A 22,613-nucleotide genomic window follows, 5' to 3' on the forward strand; every position below is an offset into this window, starting at 1 on the left:
TAATTGCATTGAGCATAATGGGAGTGACGTGTATGCAACCCATACCGAAGGGTTTTTGTTCCATCTCACGTCTCGGTTAAATTCAATTAGGTGATGGCGTGCCAGCCCTAGCTGCTGTCGTGTCCTTTTGGGGCCATCCGACCCGTGCTGCGTGTTGTGAGGTGGCTGTGAACTGCGCCCAGCTCCCCTCGCAGCGGTCAGGCTGCGAGCACGCGGAAGCTGGCCCTGCTGCTCAGCCAGCTTTCAGACCACAAGCGTTTTCATCCCTTCTGCTGCTGGGCTGGCAGAAATGACTGTGGCTCGTTCTGAGCTCACTTAGTTTGGCTTCCTTTGATAATGCAGCATGGGCTTTGCTTCTGCTGTATTTTTCTTTCATCCTGTGGTGCTGTTGCGCTCTGGGGAGCTTTGCCGAGCGGTGGCTGAGCTCCAACCACAGCCCTGTAAAAGCAGTCTCCGAGATCACGTTGACCCTGCTGGGGTGGCTGCTCAATCTGCAGCCCTTCCCGGATGCCTGGTGGAGATGTGTGTGGCCAGGCTTATAACCTGTGAGTTATAAGGGGAGCTAAGGTTTTGTTGTTGTTGTTGTTTCTCTATTTAAGGCTTTTAATTTTGTTCTTAATTAGGAGGCAATGCTAGTCCTCCTGCAAGCTGCTGCTTCTGGGACGGTTTATCTGCTCTGTGCTTGTAACTTGTGGATATTTTGCATAGGGACAGTTTTCAGCCTGCATGCCCGAGTTTCAGAGCCGAGCCTGAAGTTCTGCTCGTGTAGGTGCTCTCTGCAATAGCAACATGGCTGTGATCCCTTGCAGCAGCAGGTCTTGTTCACACACTGTGCTGCTGTACAAACAGCTGTGGGTATGTCGTGTGTTGGGGATGTTTTGAGGGTGATGTGCAAGGTTGTATTTTTCTTTCTCTGGTCAGAGGCTCCCTCTGCCTTTCAGTAGATAAATGCTAGCAAAGATCAGGGGAGCTCTGCCTCGTAAAGGGGTGTCTATTTAGCTATCTCCCTGCCTTGCTGCATCCCTATCACTGCAGCAGCATGAGCTGTTCCCAGCTCGCAGCCCTGGGTGGCATGGCCATGGCTAACACCTCCAGCCACCAGTAGCGCCACGCTGTTGTGTGCCAACCTGCGTTCTGCAGCATCTGGAGGCTTTGATGCTTTTAATTACAACACCCCGTGCTGGATGGCTGCGGTGGCTGGGCATGCTTTGTAGAAGCCGCTCTCAAGCTCAGCACGTCAGGATGCTGACATATGAGCCATAAGGACAGGCTGTTCATTCATTTTAGTCTTTTCTTTGGGAATCCCTCTGCCTTGGTTGCTTGAAGAATTGCAAAGTTCAGAACGAGAGGGAAGAAGTGCTCTGGAGCCAGCTTGTCCTTTTTTCTACTTGCCTGTAACGTTGCTTCGTTCCTTGGAAAATATGTGGTGTTTGCCTGCTGCATCTGGCTTCTGCATCCTCCAGAAACCCCATTGTGGCTTCCTGGCTCTGTCAGAAACTTGGCAGTGGTTACAGAAGTTGGAGGGGTGCTCTGGAATTGCCCAGGGAAATTTTACCAGCTGTGCACAGGAAAAAAAACAAACAACCAGACCAAACAAAAAAATCCATTCTGCCCTCTCCTTTCATCTTCCATCTGCCAACAGCTTGGCCCATGCAGCGGGAGCAGTGTGCAGAGCAGCCAAGTTTTGTACATCTGGGGAGTCCCTGAGGCTGAAAAGAATACCAGACCCTGCTCATGCACCAGCACAGCGCTGACCCAAAGAGTGTTGGGTGAGGAACTTAAACCACAGAATCGCTCTTTGGATGGTCATGAGTGATCTTGTTCCAGCTCTGTGCACTGGCAGCAGATTGAGAGCTGTACCAGTAGCGTTTCCTGGGGTGGATACAGTGCGAGCACAGGGTAAAAGTGAAGGAGAAAGGCCTTCTTCAGCCACAGGCTTGACAGAAAGCTCTTAGAAGATGGAGACAAGCTCTTGCTGGGCTTTTGCGATGCTGGAAGTACATCCATGTCCCTGCCCAATACTTAACAGTGGTTCATGTTGCTTACTTGCTTGATTCAGTAACACAGAGCAGCATACATTTGGTCTTCGTGCAAAACACTTAAGTATACTGACTGTACAGTGTGCTTAAGTGCCTTGGTAGGAAAAATGGGGCAGTATGGGTTGTGCTGTGTGGTTGCCTCATCTGGAATGAGGTGAGGCATCAGTCAGAGAGAGGATGTATCCCAGTAAGGCTTAATGATTACGGTTGAGCATTTTGCCTCCAGCTCCCACTTATTGGTCAGATTCTTCAGATCTTATATCCATGGCTTTCAACAGTGCCTTGATGTCTTGGGTATAAAGCTCTTGGGGTATTGCAGCGCAGCCTCTCAAAGACTGGCTGCTCATTGGTTCCCGAGTGCTGGAGCCTCCTGTGATGGCTTGAGTCACGCTCAACTCCTCTTGCGCTGGTAAGGCTCAGAAATAGTGAAAGCTGTCTTACCCCATCGGAAAAGGTGCTGGAGCAAGATGTGAAGCTGGAAGGGCTTTTAGTCTACGCTGCAATGGCTGCCCTTGCACTGTATGAGCAAAAATTTGGACTCAGACTTAAAATTTCATTAAAACAGAGTTTTGACAGAAACTTGGCATAGCCATGTCCACAGAATTGCCTTTGAAAAAGCATTTTTAATTTTTTCCTGGACAAACCTCTGACAAGCTCCAGATGCTGCAGATTTGGGTTTCGGAAAAGACGTTCCTGGATGACGTTCTTTAGTCTTTGTCTGGTTTGGTGGCTTACAAGGACGTCACCAGAAGACTGATGGTTGCTCTTCAATGGCTTTTGGGCCGCTTACAGCTCTGGCTGGGGCTTCTTGACTGGCCTACGTGTCCAAAAAGCTGCAGCAGCTATGCAGCCCCTGTGGCGGGTGCACCATAGAGCACCCCAGGAAAGCCAGCCCTGCTGAAGGTCTTGTTTAACAATAAATTGGAGACTGTAAACTTGGCTGACCAGCACTCCTGTGCGGAGCACAGTGAGGCCATGCAGCCACAGTTTGATATCAAACTGTTGGAACACAAGAACAGCCTTTCCTGTGCTGTTTTGTGCTCTGCAACAAAGGCTTTGAGTATGTGGGACCAAGATAAAGCTGTTCCACTGACTTCTTTTAAATCATTTCTCCCTGATCCTTTGGCAGGGGCCATGTGCTTTCGTGTGGGTGGCCAGGCAAGCAAACAAGTACCTACGATGAGATTTGGAGGTGTTGGTGTTGGCAGTGTGTTGTTGGCCTCCGGATCCACTGCCTCCTTGGTGCCACGCAGTCCTGCTCCGTTCGGTGGGCAGCTACTATTCTGTTGGAAATGTAATCTTTCCCTATTTTTTTTTTCCTTTGCTCCCAGGTTTTCATCCTGGTAATTACAAAGAGCTTTGTTTTAATTGCCAAAACCATGACACATTCCCTGTAAGCAGCAGCCTGCCAGACTTTAGGTGGGCTGTTAAAGCTTTTGGACTTGATCCTGAAAGCTGTGCGTCTCCGCAGTTCAGGAATGATGGTTATATTTTTCTAACAAATACAAACTGCCTATTTGCTGCACATCCCATCACCAGAAATGCAATAAAATACCATAAGGCTACTGCTACAATCATTTCTGTTCACCGAGCGTTGAAATCAAAGGGGGCTTTGGATGTAGTGTCCTGTATTAGGCATGTGATATCTGCCCCGGGTTATTTACGTACAAATTAACCTCAAGAAAAATACACTTCAACTAAAACAGAGAATTCTGTCAGCAGCAAACGTCTAAAAGCCCCCCAAAGGCATACTTAAAATGAAATGGAGATCAGTTCTGAAGTCTAATGGAAACAGTAGAGGGACTATATGGCTTAGGGACCTTTGGCTTGGCCCTGAGCTCTGATTGCTTTCAGATCCCATAGATACCGAGACAAATTCCTGTTTAGATTCACGCAAGGATTGCCAGTGACACTAGGGTTTAACTCCAGACTCAAAAGCTTTTTTTTTTTTTTTTTTTTTTTTTGTGGCAGGATTGCCTCCAGTCCATGGTACTGAGTATGGTCAAGTCCCTGCTCAGCCTCTCAGTCTCCTGTAAGGAGATGCTGGACTCCTCGCCGTCCTCCTTGGGCCTTTGTTTCAGTTTCTTTTGCTAGAGCTGTTCTGCTTTCTATAAATAACAACTGGAGCAGAAGCTGCAGCTGCTGGCCTTGCACCGAGTCATCCTAACTGCAGGCTGCTCTTGGTGTAACTTGATTTTTCGGAAATTTGTTGCTGAAAGAACCCGGGTTTGTGATGATGAGGAAGGAAGAAAGAATGTGTGAGGTGGTGGGAAGTTGTGTGAGCTGGGAACGCAGCGTGGCCATAGTCTTATCTGCCATAGCACTTGCCACTGGAGCCACTTGTGGCCTGGCCCAAGTGCTGGGAGAGGTTACCGAGAGCTTTTTGCAGCTTCTCAGGATGTACACTTGGGCTAGGTGCCTCATGACTGATAAATCTGTGCTCTCTTGCACAACAGCTGTGGAGATACTGAACCACTGTCACTGACAGCGTCATGGGAAATAAGTCATTGCAGAGCACTGTTCCCTAAGGCGTAAGACCAGCAGAGTGTATCTGTTGTAATATTTGCATTATAGAGCAAGAGTGTTTTCCCATTGCTGCGCATGAACCTTATTTAAACATTTGCATTGGAAGGCTGACTTTCAGGGACTCTGAACAGCTGCAGCTCCTGCTGAACCCACTGAAGTCAGCTGGAGCCGAGGGTGGTGTGAATTCTCTTCCTTATCGTTAAATTCCTAATTGTCTTGTTGAAAAGGTCCAAGTTTGGCTACAGTGACAGCAAGCTGTCTGCAGCAGCCGGGCTGGAAAATTGCACGAACAGAAACAAATTTAAGTACTAATGTTGATTTTGTTTGATTAAGTTTCTGTAGCTTTCTTGATGAGCAGCAGAATATAGAAACAGGCAATTAAATTCTTCCTTCTGGGTCAACAACATTCTACATTTACAGTGTTGTAGGTATCGGATCAAGAAAGAGGATCCTGCTCAGCCCAGAAGACCCCCTTGCACACTTCTACGAAGCCCATCTGAACCCCCCTGTGAAGGTCTGAGGATGGGTTATCCTCAGACTAGAGCGTGGCAAAGGGTGGCAGCAGAAGGGAGATGGGTGTTCGCCTTCCGAGTTCACAGTGAAACTTGCAGATGTGTGTAACAACTAAAGATCAGTCCTGAAAACAGGAACAGGAGGGGGAAAGGCAGATTCAGTGCATTATTTCTGTTACAGCAGAGGCTCCCAGCTGAGTTTTGGATGCAGCGAAGCTGTGTTGCTCCCTGAGGCTTGTGGGAGAACGGTGGGGAGATGAAACAATGGGTGGGATAAAATACATGTGATTATTTCCTTCTTTACTTCCAGGAAACCTATTACACCCACGGTTTTGTTTGAATAATATCTTGCAAATTTGATCTATTTGTTTGCTGTAGCCCCCAGATGAATTTTCACAAGCAATACTAGTACGCTTATCTTCTTCGAACGTTTCTGGAATGTGTCTTGCTGGGAAGCTAGTGTTAAATTTGTGCGGTCAGCAAAAAAAAAAAAGCAGAGATTCTTCAGCATATCAACAGTTTTCGTTAGCGGGGTGTTGATGTGTTGAAGTGTGATGGGTTTTACAGAACACGCCTGATGCTGGGGGATCTTTCACTGTCATCAGTGTAGGCCACTTCTAAATGTCTGCTGTGAAGCTGGGATGACACATACCGTTATTTCCATGTGTTTCTGCCTGCTTGGGCTATTTAAGGTTCCCGTGCAATTAACAAAGCGCAGTTAGAGCTGTTTGAAGCAATTGCTATCTTATTCTAGATTTAAACTACTTATGTCCTTCATTAATTCCAGTACTCATGCTAAAATAAAATAACAAAAATGTATTTATAACGTCTGGGTTGTTTATTCCTTTCTGGAAGTCTTGGTATCATTTTCAGCATGAAGAATAGAGGACTTCATAATAGACATGTTTTCCACCATGTGTCATAGATTTCTTTCTTAGGGTAAGCAGTCCAGGCTCTAAGTTTGAATGTACCAAGTTTCGGTTTTCATATTGACAGTTTTAAGGCAAAGAATTTTTTCTCTTTTATGTTTATTGCTTTTTTGTTGTTGTTGTTTTTTTTTTTTTCATTCAATGATCCCATTTACTAAAGAATCCAGTCTGAGGAGCTTATGTTTAAAATTGTTCCTATACTGAGGGAATTATGTGCAGAGGCTGATCGGGTGGGTGGAAATGGGCTATTTTGCTAAATCTGTAGGTCTTAGTAAATTTCCAATAAAATAAAACAATTGATTTGCTCTCTAACACAGTGGAAGAAGCCCTTGACTCCAAAGTGTGCAATTTAATTTTTGGAAGACTTTTAAATCACAGTTGTATTTTGATTGTAGAATTAATGATTGTGGATTCCTCCTTAGTTTATCTTGGACCGTGTCTACTTTTTTCTTTTTTTCTTTTTTTCCAGACTGCTGCGGGAACAGTGGATCAGAGCCAAATACGAAAGGAAAGAATTCATTCACAGTGAGAAGCAGGAGCCTTATTCTGCAGGTAGTGAAAGAAACTTTTGGCAGATAAGTTTTTTGATGTCCAGCACCTTCCATTTTTCTTGTATCTATTTTTTTTATATTGATTATTGCTTGTATGGCACTAAAGAGGAAGAGACAGTATGATTTTTTGGACAAGATTTGGCCTGGTGTTCCATGTATTTGATTGGGAATATTGGCAATGTCAATGCCTGATGGAAAGAAATGAGTTATCAGGAGTCTTTCTGTTGACTTCAGTGGGCTATTCACCCACAGTCAGTAAAGTACCAGTGATTTTGTTGCTGATAGCCGGAGACGTAAATGCACATTAAAATGGAGGTAAGGGTGTTTGTCTCATTACGGTGGCTTTTGCTGTGGAAAGATGAAGTAGGATTAATGACACAGTCGGGGTAATGGTCAGTAAGGGCCAGGTTCAGAGAATGAGTCAGTTTTCTTAAAGAATGGCAGAGTTTAAGGAGGAGGTGCAGGGCTTGGCCAGGTTCCTTGTGCAGCTGCACCAGCATAAGGACCGGCACGAAAGCGCATGAAATTAACTGGATACTTTTTTGCTGTATGTAAGTGGCCTTTAATTTATTCTGCATATTAAGGAGTTGACACCAGCTATGTGCATGCATGGCTCCGGGATAATTTTATTACCAAGAACCATGTTACAGATGAAAGGTTAAAATTCTATTTTCATTCTGCTTTTCAAGACTAATAACAAGCAGGTAGCTCCAGCAGTTTGCTGCTATTAAAACTTCAATTAAAATCTGATCTCATATAGTCTCAATTTATGTTTAGTCTTTCTGCTCCGCTTTTTTCTATATATGAAACCTGCACGTAACGTGCGTGCATGTGCGTGTGTTATCCATATTCATGCATAGTACGAAGCACATTTTAGGTTTTCCAAACAGTCTGCTGGAGTCAGACGTGTTGTATTAACGATAAATCGTTGGTTTCCTAGACAGATTTGGAATTTATCTGCCAGTATGTGTATAATGTTCACCCAGGAATAACGTTGCCATTTCATACCATGCAACTTTTAGATATAAAAGCCCAGTTTCAGCTGGGTACTTCAGGCAAATGCATCGTTTTAAGCACAATTACTCCTTTTGACTCCAAGAAGAGGGTGTACCTGGTTAGAGAGAAGTATTTGTTTCAGTGTTGTTCGGGCAGAAGGGCAGTGTGTTCTGAACTTCCTGAAAAATACCGTAGGAAGAGCTTGAACAGGAGTTTATTTTAGCAACATATTTTGTAGCTTTTCAGTAATGCTGTTGCATAATATTTGACTGCATGGTGAAAGGATAGGGTTTTCTCTCCTCTTTGAAGTTCAAACACCATTAACTGCAGAACATAAAAGAGAACGTGGCAAGCCATTTTAAATGTACAACACTTGCGGGAGAAGGAGAGGCAAGGAAGGCAGGCTGATGGGCACCTTGTCGGTTGTGTACCATTTTTTTAGTTTTGTGTGTTTTCTCTGAGAATCGTATCATCATCAAAATCCAGCATGGGAGCTGTGTAAATTACCTTGGCGACGCTAACCAGGATGTCATCTGTTCATTCTTGTGGACAAAGCAGGGAGGTGGGGACCAGACTTCCAGTGCCAACTTACCCTTTCCGCTTTACTATAACGGCTCCTGAAGTGTGGTTGCATACCTGTGCTTCTGCCTGTGCCAAACCATGCTGCTTCTGCCGGACAGCGTGACGTAGCTCAGTTGGGGACACTGTTTTCAGTTCTCTGGCTGTTGCACTGGGATCAGTTGTTTCCCAGGACTGTGACTTGTGTTGTGTACGGTGCCGGATCACCAGGTTGCCAAGCTGGTGTGAACCAGTGCTATCAAGGAGCTTGTCTGAGCTGTGCCATCCAAGGCAGGCTGGAGTTTGGCACTTGCAGAAGAAGCTCAGCCACATCACTCGTCCCTGCTCTGCCCTTATCACTGCTTGGAGGGGTCGATCCAGCTTAGCAGCTTGGAGGATGCGCCCTGTGTGGAGTGATCCTCATGTGCCTGCTCGTGCTGGGTTCAGCGCTGCTGGGAGCCGCAGAGCATCTGGGCAATTGCTTTCCATTCATGACCTCCTGAATGGGGATGCACTGGGGTGGGACTGATACAAGGATGCCCTCTTGCCCACCTCACACCCAGTTTGTGTCTCATTTAAATTTATGTATCTCTCTCTTTCTCTCCAGTGTTGGCTTAGACCATTTTTTCTCACCATTCTGAATTCCCTGGAGGGGTGTTAGATTACTAATTTCTAAGCATGAGACATTTTATTGCTAATAGAGATGTCGGTGTCCATTTTCTGTTGTTTGTTGGAAGATTTAGTTCCATTTTACAATCCCAAGGGCAGTTTTGCATTCTGATATTTGCTCAACAATTGCATAAAAATAAGAAAATGCTATCTTTGAGCAGTTTTGAGTAACATCCTTTTCCAGGCAGCCTGACGAAACCCTAGTCAGAAATTCAGTGTTCTCGTCTTCAGAAAGTCCTTCGGGGAGAGGCTGCCTGGAGCCTGTAGATGCCAAGCAGAAGCTATCGCAGCTGAACTGACAGACCTTGGAGAAATGAGTCTCAGGACAGGAGTGTCAGATGTGCAGGTCAGCGCTGAGACAGTCACGTAGGGGAGCCTGGCAGGGGGATGCGGCAGACTCGCTGGCTGCTGGTGAGAAGTATAAACAAGAGACACGAATGTGGGATGCAGAGACAATGCATAGCTCCAAAGGGCTTTGTATAGCCCCTGGACCAACGGGAAACTGCCCTCTGTGATGGGAAGTGATGTAAGGCAGCAGAAATTGGAGTTGGGAAACACACACACCTTGTGTGAACAGAAATCCCTGGTGTGGGCAATGTTGAATGTTCAAGCAGGTTCTCAAGCCTCACCCCAGACAGGAGCAATGGCTGGAGATCCACGGCCCCTGCATCAGATGTCCCCTCTCTGGGACACACTGTTACACCTGCAGTCGTGGCCGTTTTCCCTTGGTACAAGATTCCTTATAGGAACTTCCACTGAAATTGTAGGGAGTTTCTTGCTCCCACAGGAAGCCTTTGGGTGTTAGCCCATGCGCCACTGACAGCTGCAGCTTCCAGCTCCTGTGCCGTGGGTTAGTTTTTCAGTCTCTGATGGTTTCATTCCTCTGAATGAGCCGTCATTAATGAGTATGTTAGCACCATTGATTTTAGTGCAAGGAGTCAGTTTGAGTTCAGGTAGTGCAGGAAGATTAGTAAAACAGTGATTAAATGCTTCGGTGATCCGCTATCGATTCTTAGATACACCCTTTTATACGTTTGAGCTCTTAATTCGACTGTAGTATTAGAGCTAAATAATCTGATCGTCATAGACAGACTTCATGAGGCAAAACATTATTTACACCCCGGTAATCCTGACTAATGCTGTGGCTGTGTTCCTCATGCTACTGATACGTTTGTTGCGCAGTGGCATAGAATAATACTGATTTTAAGACCCACACATTAATGTGTTTGAGGGTGGTTTTATCCCTTCTGATAAATGAACTGACTCAATTACTGTCAGTCTCCAGCTAATTGTCCCCTCTCGGGGAGTTTAATGGGGCACAGGCACTGACTTCTGGAAGTGAAGGGTGGTATTAATTGCCATCAAGTTCCGATCTGGAACTCGAGGCAGTTGAAAGGTTTGTGTGATTGTTCTTTAAGAGCTTGGATGTTTTCCTCTGTTGCTGATTGGCAGCAGTTACGGCAATGCTTTCCAAATGTCATGCTGAAAGTTAGTTTGTTTGGGTGCTTTTGATTACTCTTTATCAAACGGATTTATTTTAACCAAGGAAGGTGTGGAGGAAGTAGAACAGTGTTTTCAGAGCTGGAGCATTATGATAAATTGGTAAAGGTGCAGCTGCTTTAATGTATCTCAGGCCACAGACGAGAAGGGGATGTGCATGTGGCCAAGAGAAGAAAGCAAAAGGGAGGCGTCAGCTCCTGTAAGTCTGCCTTTGGCTTCTGACGGACCCTTCCCATTACCACCAAGGTGCAGAGAGATCTTTGGATCTTCACTTTAACATTAGCAAATGAAACTGCTTTACCTGGTGTTAAATCTCTTAAGGATTGTCAGGAAAAAGTGGCATAACTTTACAGTTTGGGTCGTGACAGTACTTACCCGTGGGCTGAGCATGGGAAGGGCAGTCAGAGAGAGCTAATGGGTGATGAACAGAGATGTCAGTCTGTGTAAGAGGAGTTGGCACCTTTTTCTTGGAAACGCTGGCTCTGTCGGTCTGTTGTCTGGTGCTCGTTGTGGGTGAGCCCTGGGTGCTCATGCAGTCCATGCAGACAAAGCTCACCACAACAGAAGTCCCAGCTTTTTTTGACTAATATCTGCACAATTGATGGTAGGCAGATAAGATGCATCTGAAAAAGTATTCTACAAATAAATCAGCGTGAAACCGACTGAGTTCCCTTCTGCTATTGCCTTACTATTCCTTGTCATTGGGGAGAATGTTTTTCCCCTCTTTCTTTGCCTCCTACGCCATCTTTCCAACTGCGATTTCCATGCAGGACCCAGCACTGAGATGTTCTGCTGGAGGGGATGTGAGAACTGGCAGTCGGTAGCTGTTGGAAGATTTAAAGGTTTGAAGTGACCCTCGACTGGATGGTGAGGCGAATCCTGTCTCGTGATGCAATGAGCTGGTCCGGTGCCAAAGCTTTTCTGTGAGCTCCAGCTGGTTGCTGCTTGGTGGGTGCATTTTGCCTCACCATTGCTGGGAGGGGGAGATGCTGCAGATTCCCCAGGGTGCTGCTGTGTGGAAGACACTGAACTGCAGAGAGCAAGCAGCTCGTGTCAAGTGTCTCTCAGGCAGGGTATGTAATAGGAAACTGGAAGGCAGTAGGAATTCTGCTTCCTAAAACCAGATTGATTGTACAAAGTTCAAACAAGGCAATCCTGAACGTACACGTGGTGTTTCCCTGGCCTTGCTAAAGCCACACACATCCGAGCAGACTGTTCTGTGCTGGTCTGCTCCCTGAGCTGATCTCCTTGTTTCCAGCAAGGATGCTGTTAGCACTTCCCTCCTTCCAAAGCTGGTTGTGAAACTCACTGCTCTGCGGAGATGGGGGTGCTCTCAGGGAGCCAGAGGAGCACCATGGATACAAGGAACAACGAGGGATTGGGTTCTGGCTTAAACACTACCAACTATAGTAGTGGCCAAGGCCATATGAATAATCATTTGACCAAATACTTGATGTTGTTTACACTAAAACAAAGGCAGGGTCATCTCTATGGGGGGAGAGAGAGATGCTGCCTCACTGGTCTTCTTAAAGAGTCCAAGCCCAGGAGAGCAAAGCCTCACCAGTAAGGTGCAGACGTACAAGACGTATGTACTGCTGAGAGATTATCTGTGCCATGTATTGTTATTTAATAAGGTCACTGAGATGGTTCAGCAGTGATTTACAGGCTCTCAGACCAGGGTGGAGGTGCTTTCCAGCACAGTGTGAACAGATGGCGAGCACGGGGTGAACTTTGTGCAAGCAACAGCTTCACCAAACGCAGCTTGCTGCAACTTTGCTGCAAATGCTGCTTTCTTGTATTTTCTATAAATAGGCCGGCACGTCCTAGCGCTGTTAATTTATCAGGTCGTGGAAGAGCAGTCAATAACAGGAGATTTGCAGATCAAACGTGCTGCTACCAAATCTGCATGCCAATACCATTCCATTTTAGTAGGACAGGGGAGCAGCAGTTCTCCCTTCCTCACAGCACATACTGCTGCGTATCTTTCACGTTGAGACATTTCCCAAAGGCGTTGGGGATGGGAATGTATCCTTTGCGAGGAGGGAGGATGTAAATGCCAGCAAGCATCATTGCTTTCGTTCTTCAGTCATGGGAGGCTGCAGCTCCTCAGCTGATGCAAATTGTCCTAGGTCCCGTAAAAATGGCAAAGGAATTGAGATTTACACAAGCTGAAGATTTAAACCCTGCCCTTTGGGATGGAAGGCGGAAAAGGCCTTGATTGTTTGATTGGTGGTTTTATGTCTGAGGGTGGCGGCCTATTGCTCCGCAGCGTGAGATAATATGGTGGCGCTGCGGCCTTAGGTGGCTTTAGCCTCTGTTGGTTTATATTCCTTGTATCTGTAGCGTGGACTAGATCTGATTGTCACTGCGGAGGTCTGAGAAGGGTGAGCTCTACCCAGGTAGCTCCGAAGGGTGGGCATTTGGCTGAGGGTGTCCGTTCACTTGCCCTGTGTTCTCTCGACACCCCAGAGATGCCTTTGCTTATGTGTTAGTTTGTATTTGTCTGCAAATATGATAGCACAGTAAATCATGAGACATGAAAGAACACCCCGAAATAGTAAAATCTGTGCACTTTGTATTCCATGTGGCTCTTGCATAACTTGGGAAACAATCTGAATTAATTTTTCCCAGCGCTTACACAGTTGGAAGGCTGCAAAGGACTAGAGCAAACACACGGGATGTGAATATGTTCCTTCTCACTGCGAGGAAGATACCCGTGTTAGTTCAGCCTGACCTGCAGTGATGTAATGCGGTTTATTTTGGGCGTGATCAGACAAAGTGGTGAGCAGTGTTGCAGTTTAAACCCAATTATTTTAAGTGACAGACCTCATCCTCTGCTGTCACTTCCCTGTTTCAGCGAGTGAGCCTGCAGTGACACAGCGATGCCGTGCTTCAGCCCCGTGTTTTTCTCGGCCTCAGAAGCAACCAGAGCACAGAAATAAAGCACCAGCTAGAGGGCTGCTGCTGTTTGTTAAGATGTTAATGCGCGCAGTCCTTAAGGAAATGCTTGTGCAGGAGGGAGCTGGATGTGCTGCGTGAATCAGCACCATCCCCTTGGCTTGGCAAGCACACCCAGTAGGACCCGATGGTGGAGGTGATGGGGACGGGACTTGCTGGCCAGGGACAGGGCTGTGCCCTCTGAGCTGTGGCTGACTGTGAGAAGAGAGGGTGAAAGTGCAGAGTGGAGGGAGGAGATGGGAGATGGCAGGGTTGCAGCTTTTCACAACGGCAGCAAAGGAAAGGTGGTCGGACTTTCCCTGTGAAATGCTTTTTGCCTTTCATCGTCAGATGCTTGCAGGAAGTGACCAGCTTTGGTGAATTCACAGCTTCAAAAGGCAGCTAGAGAATTATCAAACTTCTCATTTGCCCACCTTTCCCTTGTGGGTGGGGGAGAAAAAGTGTCACAGGCAATTTCAGAAGGTTAAATCGCTGCTGCCAGAAGCGCCCAGTCTGATAGGATGAGTTCTGAATCGTGGTAAGCTGAGAGCTTCTGGGAGGCTGACGTATTTCCCCCTCCTCCTGGTTAGTTGGCAGAGCACAGCCTGAGGGTCTTGGGGGTGCTGGAGAGAGGAGAGGGCTTTTGTGGGGGGAGGTTCGTGTCCTGAGGAGCCAGGGGGGGCAGGGATGGTTGGTTTGTGCTGCAGCGTGCTCTGGTGCTGCTCAAAGGAGAGGCGTTTTCGCCGGCATCCTTCTCCACGTACGTGGCTGTGCCAGTAACTCGCTGCCCTGCAACAGAGCCCTCCTGGGCTTGGCCGCTGTTCCCTCGCAGGGAAGGGCAGTTGGAGCAAAAAAGAAATTGATGCTACTGCAAAGGTTTTCTGAAAGAGACATCTGCAATGTCGCAGCTGAGGGCCTGTAGCAGTGTCAGGGTCACAGCAGCGGGTCGTGCACCGAGATAGGCAAGGGTGGCTTTTTGGGTTTTGTTGTTTTGTTTTTTCTTCCCCCCTCTCCTTTTCTGATTTCTGGTAACTCCCCCTTCAGACGGGGGAGTGTATGGCCTGGGGGCTACGGGAATGGCATGAAATTGCAGAAGGTGAATTCTCCAGGTATTGCTGGGAATGCGTACTCTGGTTTCTGCACCCTCCTGCTGCTGCTGTGTCTGAACAACGTGTGTTGAAATGTTGACTTCTTGGGCAAAGATGGCTTTTCTGATGCAAATGCTTTCAGTGGAGGAGTGAAGTGTATTGGTGGGCGGTGTTTGCCTTCGAGCCCCATTTCACCGGTGGGTGCATGGAGGGCCCTGGGGGTCTGCATGCTGCTGCGTGGCAGGGGACGGAGCCCCAGCTCTTGTTCGCTTGGGGGGTCAATGCCGGTGGGAAGGGGGGCTCATGGCCTCAAGGTGAAGCTCCCTGGGTTGCAGCCAAGGTTTTAGGCTGGTGGCTGGTCATGTTTATCAGCAGGGTTGGTGAGCGTGGCCTCTTGGCCCTGTCCTACCTCTCTGAGGGCTGTCTGCTCGCAGGTGAGGGCTGCGTCCTTGGCTGGTGTGAATGTGTGTTGCTCTGTTGAAGCTTGCGTTGGGTTCTGCTCTCTGAATGCCTTGACATCAGACCCGGTCTGTGTTCAGAGCATCACGATGCCGTGGGTAATGAGATCCTCTCCTGACGCCTGACGAAATGGGAGTGTGGGAACAACCTGAAACAGATGATGGAAATCTGTTGTGTGAAACCATCTCCTCCTAGGCAGGCAGCAGTGTCGTAGGTGATTCCTGTAGCATCCTGTACATGCTGGTGAGCACGTTAAGCAAAAGGGTCTAATCGAAACTCTGTTCTTGCAAAGGTGTTACCAGCTGATTGAGGAGCTGCTTTTAGTGCTGGGAAGGCTTGAGCGAGCTGATGTGCTCAGAACGGTAGCCTGATGCCATCTCAGCTTCTCTCATGCAGACTGACAAGATTATTTCATGGTTGTATTTTTGCAACCACATACAACCCGCTGTGGACGAATCCTTGGCTGATGTTCCTGTTTGTTTCCACCAAGTCCAGTGGAGCTCTTCTCACTTTCCCCGGGTGACAATGGCAATATGGTGACAAGCGCTGCACAACCGCAGAGCGGGACTGCAGTGCAGTTGGGTGTAAGGTGAGGGCAGGCAGGCGACATTCGCTCAGAAAAAAAAGGAGGCATTGCCCCGCTGCAAGAGTGGCTCTAAAAAAGTCAGCTTAATTGTTTCTTTTGCAAGCATGTGAATTATCCTGTTGTTTTATAAGCAAGGAGAAGTGGAGCATTTAGCAATCACAGCTGCATCTGGTTGGGATTGTCCAAGACACTGAAAAGCCAGAGGGGAAGATGAGCGGGCAATGCTTGCATAAGCTTTGGTTCCCTAGGACACCAAGCTTACGAGAAAGATAAGAAAAGCCACGTGATAATTTTTTTATTTTTTGTAACAACAAAAATTATATAATTATATAAATATATTAAAATTATGTACGCTGATAATAAAAATGATAAACATTTCCAAGGCTGTCATCAGTAGCTCACCCAATTCGATGAGCAGACACCAGTGCCTGCTGTAGGGGAGTGTTGTGGTGCAAATCCTTTTGGGGCAGGATTTGGTTTCGCTCTGTGTCTGCAGCGAGCTGCCTGATCAGCAGCGTGGCTCTGGTGCAAAGGCAGGTGTACCTGGCCACGCTGCAGCCGTAGGCGGGCTGCCCCTCTCCTGTGTGACGTGGCCAGGGATATAAATACTTCAGCACTTTTTTCCCAGTGCTTCTTCTCTCCTGCCCCCCCAGTTCACAACATCTCCTTGTGACAAAGCAGCTCTCGGTGCCAGCAGGCGGCTGTGCCAGGCTGAGCGGGGCCGCGGCGGCTCTGCCTGCCCGCTTCTTGCAGGGCTGCAGCGTGAGCACAGGGAGCTCACAGATGCTAAATTCTGCAGCTAATCTGGTGAGCGACGGGACTGGCTTTGCAACTTGGAGCCGTTCTTAATCAGGCTGTAAGCACCAGGAAAAGTGAGTTTATAATCTGCGCTACCTGTTTGGTATTTCAAGCAGCAGAGAAATAGCTGTGAAGCAGTTGCAATGGTTTGTGTTCATGAAACCCAAAGTCCTCCCCCAAATCCTAGCGATATTTCTGTTGACAGCAGCGAGATTTGAAGTGTCACTTTATAAACACTGAGTTACATTAGACTCTGAATACCACAAAGGTCTTAAGATCCACATGGATGATGCAGAGCTATAAGTAGTCTTTAAAGCGCAGCCTGCGTCGTGTGTCTGTAAAGTGAATAGAACCATGCAAATAGAGAGTTTATTTTCCTCCCCTTCTGTTTTTATGCTGGCAAGTTTCCCATAATGCCAGTGACTTGACTCTTGATTTACACCATATATAGAAATTTAGGAAAAGGCTGTTTATAATGGGCTCTTCTGCCATTTTGTGAGTTGAACTTCTGAAGATACTGGTTTCATCTGTAATCTCCACCCAAAGATCTGATTTTTTTCAGCAGTTTCTGTGAATGTAAATCTTTATTTAACCTCAGTGAACCCATGACTGATTGGCCAACAGAGCTGTCAAAAGCTTTAGCAAGCCTTGACCTTAGCCCACAGAGAGGAATTTTCAATACAAAGAAATCAGTTAATTTATTTCTACCGCCTAGCCTCAAAGAGGAGTGCCGCTTTGCTCTGGGTGATTTTTAATGCCACTGTTATCTGATGATAGCTGCAAAATGGATGAAAGTCTCTTCTTTTGCTTGAAAGGCTTGAGAATTAGAGCTGGGCTTTGAGCGCAGCTCTGGCGTTTTCCACTGGTGCCTCTCTTTGATGGGCAGCGCTTGTTTCCGTCGTGCTGACTGAGGCAGGGCTGCAGCGTGCATCGGGAAGGTGAGGCGTGCTCAGTGACCTGCAGAGCATCCATCACAGTCTGGTGCTTTTGGTACGGCCCTTCTCTCTCCCATCCCTGCAAGCAGAGCTTTCATGGGCCCGGAGATTGAAATAAAAGAGGAGTGCTGCTTAAAAAGCAGGGAAGCTAAGGACAGACTGATATTTTGCTGAAACTTCATGCAGAGTCCTGCACGACTGAGATTTAGACACCAGCAAAGATTCTTTGTGGGAGGAAGTCATGACAGTGTGATGCCTGCTGGTGCTCGGTGTGCGTACCGTGATTGCGTCACTGGTGCCTTCTGTTAAATCATGGTTTCCAGTAAATTCCCAGCAGCTGCTTCCGGTGTCTGGCTGAACTGAAGTGCCAGGTTTGGCTCTTACTGAGTTCTGCAAAATGTTGTTACAAAGCTGTGCTCAGCCTTTCCCTTGTCTGTGAGATCTTGGCTAGTCCGTCCATAGCTCTGGCTCCGTTTTCAGCATCCCCAGCTGAAACCAGGAGCGATTCCCGTTTGGCATTGCTATACCCTTGCAACCTGGTTTTGTGCCCTGAGGGAGGTGAGGGCTGCCCTCCGAAGATGGGCAGCAGGGATGCTGCACCTCTTTGGCAGAACTGAGCATATGAGCTGTGGCTGGTGCCTGGCAGGAAAAGAGTAGCAAGTGTGCCTGGAGCAGTGGGGATGGTGGCATGCACAAACTTGGGGGGCAAGTGAAGGGACAAAGCCCTCACCAAAATGATGCAAATGATGTCACTCCTTGCGTTTCAAGGGCACACGAGAGCATTACGAAGGGGTTGGGTCTGTGCTCCAGATGCCGTACGGATGTGCCCTGGTGTGCAGATGCAAAAAGCAGCCCTGGTCCAGCGAGATTATAATCAAAGAGCATTTAGCAGGGGTGAGTGTGTGGGTGTCTGTACTGACACTAAAACCTGAATGCCCGCCAACACGCTGCTACTTCAGAGATGTAATCAATCAGTTTTTAAAGCTGCACGTCGAGGTTACCGCAGTCTGGTGGCCAGGAGGGGGTTAAAGCACAAGCTTCCCTCCAGCGAGTGGTCCTGCAGTGAAACCTCCTTCTCATGCAGGCACAGACAGGGCTTCTGTTCTCTTCACTGACATCACCCGCGGGTGGCCGGGAGGTGACGCATGCCGGGAGCCAGGCTCCGCGGGCACTGCAGCACCCAGGAGAGAGGTGCTGGACGTGGCACTGAGTGCCGAGCACGGCACCCGCTCAAAGCCCTCATGCTCCCTCCTCTGTGGCTGGCTGGAGCATGTCCGGGCTGTCAGGCAGGTTGGTCACACACAAAAAGTTGGTTCAAGGAGCGTTGGTGAGTGGCTTTGGTCAGCATCCTTCCCCCCGGGCTCCTCCTGCTGGCCTAGCAGCCCTCAGAGCTGGTAGGTGGCAAGCTGAGATTTCCATAGGTTTTTTTTTTTTTTTTTTTTTTGCAGCCCAGACACAGTGTTTTGTGGTTTGGGAGAAAAGCATCTGCATTGCCATTTGCCCATGCTCAGTCACCTTTTTATGCCTTCCAGGTTTAACCCTGTATTTAATGTTACACAACTCCCCGTCAGGACTCGGTTCAGGAAACCTTTCCCCATCATCTCCTTGGCGGTTTGAGGGAAATGCAGCCATCGCTTTCAAACAAAGGGCTGCTGCTTCCTCTTCCTCAGCAGGCGTGGGGCGTGCTGTGGGACAGCTCGCCTCGCCTGGCTCTGCAGCCTCATCCTGAGCCGAAAGCAAAAACCCCACAGCAGCGCTCAGAGGTAGAGGTAAGGAAAGGTGTACATCAGGAAAAAAAAACCACTAAATAAAATAACCTCCCCTGTAATTCCCTGCCAGACAAATGACACCCGCTGCAGGCATCAGCAGTGGCAAACCCAGTGCTTTTGGAGAGCCTCGCGCAGCCCTGGCTCCGAGAGCAGCCTGCTTTGCAGTACAGGTGGTGTAAGCATCAAGCACAGACCATGCTGCTGCACAGACAAGGCACATCAAAGAGCTGTTTAGCTAACAAAACCAGAAGGAAAGATGCAAGGGGAGATCACAGCATGGTTGTCATCTTGTTTTTTTTCCCAGGTGACGGGGACGTGCCCATGCTGTGTGTCCCTGTGATAGGTGGGATGTGCTGGGTCTCGGCAGGGTGGCGGCATGCACCCAGGGACTGAAGCAGCCTTTCGGTGCTTTCCAGTAACATTTTTAAGGGCTGATTCTCACACAGGGTGACCCCTCTGAAAAAGGGATGCCACCTAATGGGGTCCATTACAATCCAAGGAAGGTGCTGTGCCGCTTCCCCACGTCACTAAAAGGAAAGCATGCGGTACCAGCACCAGAAAACAATGGACAAGGCAGCAAACGCAAAAGCTTTTCCTTTAGAAATAACTTCGGTGCATTTTTACTTTTTCTGCCTTTTGTACAGGCACACAGCCCCCTCTGGGTCATGGTCAGAGGCCAGGGACTGCTGCTGCGCTCTCCAGGAAATCCGTGAGCGCTGCAGTGGCCCAGTGCTGGTGCGCGGGGATGGAGGGAAATCGATATTCTTCTTACAGATAGGTGGTGTGCAAGGAAAATCAAGGAGCAACGAGCAACGTGCTGATGGCTTCAGCTCCTCTAAAGCACGTAGGCAGCCAGAATCGCAGGCGAGGACGCGGGGGTCTGAGTGGGGGTGGAGTCGGCCGAGCGAGGTGTTGGCACCGCCGGCTGCCGGGGGGCTGCGGCACCACCGCCAGCTGAAGCTGGATGTTCACAGCTAGGTTAGGATCCAGCTGTAATTTTAACAGCTGGTTCTGTCAAGCTGCCTTCAACACGGTTCTGATCCAAGCTTCTATAATTAGCCCGGCAGCAGCAGCTTTCTCACAAAAATTAAAGCAGCAGCATTGCTTTTGGCAGGGGAAGCAGAACGGCAAGGGAGCAAGCCTTACTGCAAGTGGAAAAGGCTGGCTGATGAAATTTTAAATAGTTGTGGTTTGGTCTTTTTTTTTTTCCTCTCCATCTAAGTGCTTTGTGCAAAATGTTTGGTCAGGTTTTTTTGTTTTTTTTTTCTTTTTCCCCTCAAAAAAGAACGAGTAAGAAGCGCTGTTTCATTTTGCATCATGCGTAACAGAAAATGTTTACATTTGTAAACTCAAGTCAAAAAAAGTTTCATTTGTGGTCAACTCGGCATCAGGTACGTGAGCTGAGCTCATCGGGGTTCTCATGGGAGAGACGCTCAGCACCTTCCTGCCCTTACACTCAGCGGCCGAAGGCATCCCCTGTGTTTTGGGGTGAGCTCTGGGTGGTTCCTGGCAGCCCCTCGAGCTGCTGTGCCTCCGGGACACTCAGTCCACACGGTGAGTGTAGGCTGCAAGATCAATAGGTGTTTGAAACACCCCAATTATAAATGACAGGAGTCAGTCCTCAGTGGCTTTCCCCGTCTAGGGTCAATCAGCTCGAAATACTGCATTTGGCATTGCTCGGGCTGTGTGTTCCTGTAACCTTGGGTTTCTGCAGTCAATAAATGAATCCATTCGAACGGAAGGGAGCTAAAGAAAGAAATCAGACTGGTTCTCCATGTTTTTTGATAACTTTTAGAGAAAGAATAAAGGAACAAGCCCTTTCTATTTCTGATGGTTTGTGAAGGTAGTTCTTGGTGTCCTGATCTCTACGCTATTTTCACGGTGTGGTGACACAGGGCCAAAAGGCTGGTGCAGCATCTTCTGATGATGGGGAGGGAGTGACTGGGAAGTAATGCTGTAACCAAGTCCATGGAAAAGGCTGATTTCATGGCAACTTTTTCTAGCTTAATTAAATTGCGATTAAAGAACGATCCATTTTATGTTGGAGACCTGTGCGGGGCCAGGCAGTTTCTGTCTCACCAGATAAAGAACATGTTTCCGGAGTGAGGTCATGTCTTTTGTTTTGGAGTTTGCCGAAGACATTGCTGAGCTTTAGATCAAACTTGACCAAGAAGTGTGAGCATTTGGTGATGCCTCTTCCTGCTCGGCACCAGCCCATCTCCATCGCTGATTTCATAATTCTGTGCTCCAAAAATAAAACGCTGCAAATCTGTAAAGCTGTGGAGGGATGGGGAAGATTTGGCATCTGATGCAGGGAAGCCCTGCATGGGTGCTCCGGTTGCAAACATGAGTGATCCAGCAGCGAGCGCTATCTGGACATGTCCGCTGAGCTCTCAGGTGGGGTAAGGGCAGAATATGGGACCATATTCTGTAGTGAGCTTGCCTGAGATTTTACCCTGATGCCTTGGATGCAGCAGATAAGCCTGCAGCAGAGGAGTTGGCCACACCCCACCCCTTACCTCTTGAACGCTTGCAGAGAAATTGGACTGAAGATGCCTCCCCAGCTGTCTCAGTATGACTGTTTTTAAAAAAATTACTGCAGTTGAGGTGCACACACAGCAGCTACGGAGATGAGCCAGGTTCATTTTCATAACCAGCTCTGTGAGAACAGCCCTTGAGGGACGTGATTATGTGGCACATGGCTAACAACCAGCATATCCCCAAAATATCTGACAGGCAAGAAAGCTGCTCAGCAGGGAGTGAATTTCAAACTTGCACGCATTGCAGAGGCTGGAAGAAGAAATTTTAGCATAGTAAAGTTACTGGGAGTTTTGGCCAATGATTTATTTAGGCCAGGATTTAGCCCTGATTTATATAATTACAGGAGTTCATAAAGTGGGATCGCCCTGCTCCAGGGACGGGGGGTGATAGGTATAGAAAAGCAAACATCCAAACGGGTGCAAATGGGAGGTTGTGGCTGCACCGCCGAGCGCGCCTCCCTTGATCCCCCAGCTCCAGGAGCACCGAAACGAGCTGGTTGCTGGGACAGCTGTAAAACTGGCAGCCGGCAGAGGAACGAGTCCTAAATGAAAAAATTCTCCATTCCCCACGTAAAGCAATAGCTTCGCCTGTAAATGTGTCGAACCCTCAATAATAGATGATCAGGAGCCGTTAGCACCGCAGCAGATGTGCTCAGAGCCATTTGGATTTCTCTTCAAAGCAAACAAAGAGGAATGTTGTGTGCGTGTGAGGATGGATTTCCCTGATTTACGATCGTACAGCAGCGCTGCCTACGTGGGGGGAATGCTTTATTCCAAGACGCCCTGGAGAGAGGGTCCTAAACCCGTCTGAAGTCAGTGGTGAACTTCTCTGCTGACTTCACTAGAGCTCTGGTCGATGGTTAAGTTCATTTAATCCTTGCTTGGATTGATCTATGGGAGCAGCTGCCCGGGCTGATATTTTATTTACTGTTAGACGGTCCATCTAAAACTGTTCAGGGCTTGGAGGATATTTTGGCCTGCGCCCATAGCTGTGGTTTGAGACGCCGCACAATGCCTGCGTGAAATCCAAACCTTCAGGTGTTTCCCAGAGCTTCGCAGTCATTTTGAGCCAAAACCTCAGCAGCACGTGGCTTGGCGTAGCCCATCTGCAGTGCATGTTGAAGGCAGAAAGGCTCCTCATCTTCAAGCCTTTTTTTTTAGGGTCTCGCCCCTTTGCAGGAAGAGAGCCTGCTGCATCCAACTCACTATTTTGGCCACGTG

At 48.0% G+C, this 22,613-nt stretch overlaps 1 protein-coding gene across 5 annotated transcripts in view; it reads left to right on the forward strand.

Annotated features, from left to right (window-relative positions):
- ADAP1 (ArfGAP with dual PH domains 1) overlaps positions 1 to 22,613 on the forward strand; it is a 70,657-nt gene that overhangs the window by 27,999 nt on the left and 20,045 nt on the right. For all 5 annotated transcript variants that reach the window (XM_048063642.2, XM_066977472.1, XM_066977471.1 and 2 more), the window contains one exon: positions 6,476 to 6,558. In XM_048063642.2, coding sequence (XP_047919599.1) covers positions 6,476 to 6,558 — 83 coding nt within the window. The remainder of the gene's footprint in view (positions 1 to 6,475; positions 6,559 to 22,613) is intronic.

This window comes from Anser cygnoides, chromosome 15 (assembly GCF_040182565.1).
Source record: "Anser cygnoides isolate HZ-2024a breed goose chromosome 15, Taihu_goose_T2T_genome, whole genome shotgun sequence".
NCBI lineage: Eukaryota > Metazoa > Chordata > Aves > Anseriformes > Anatidae > Anser > Anser cygnoides.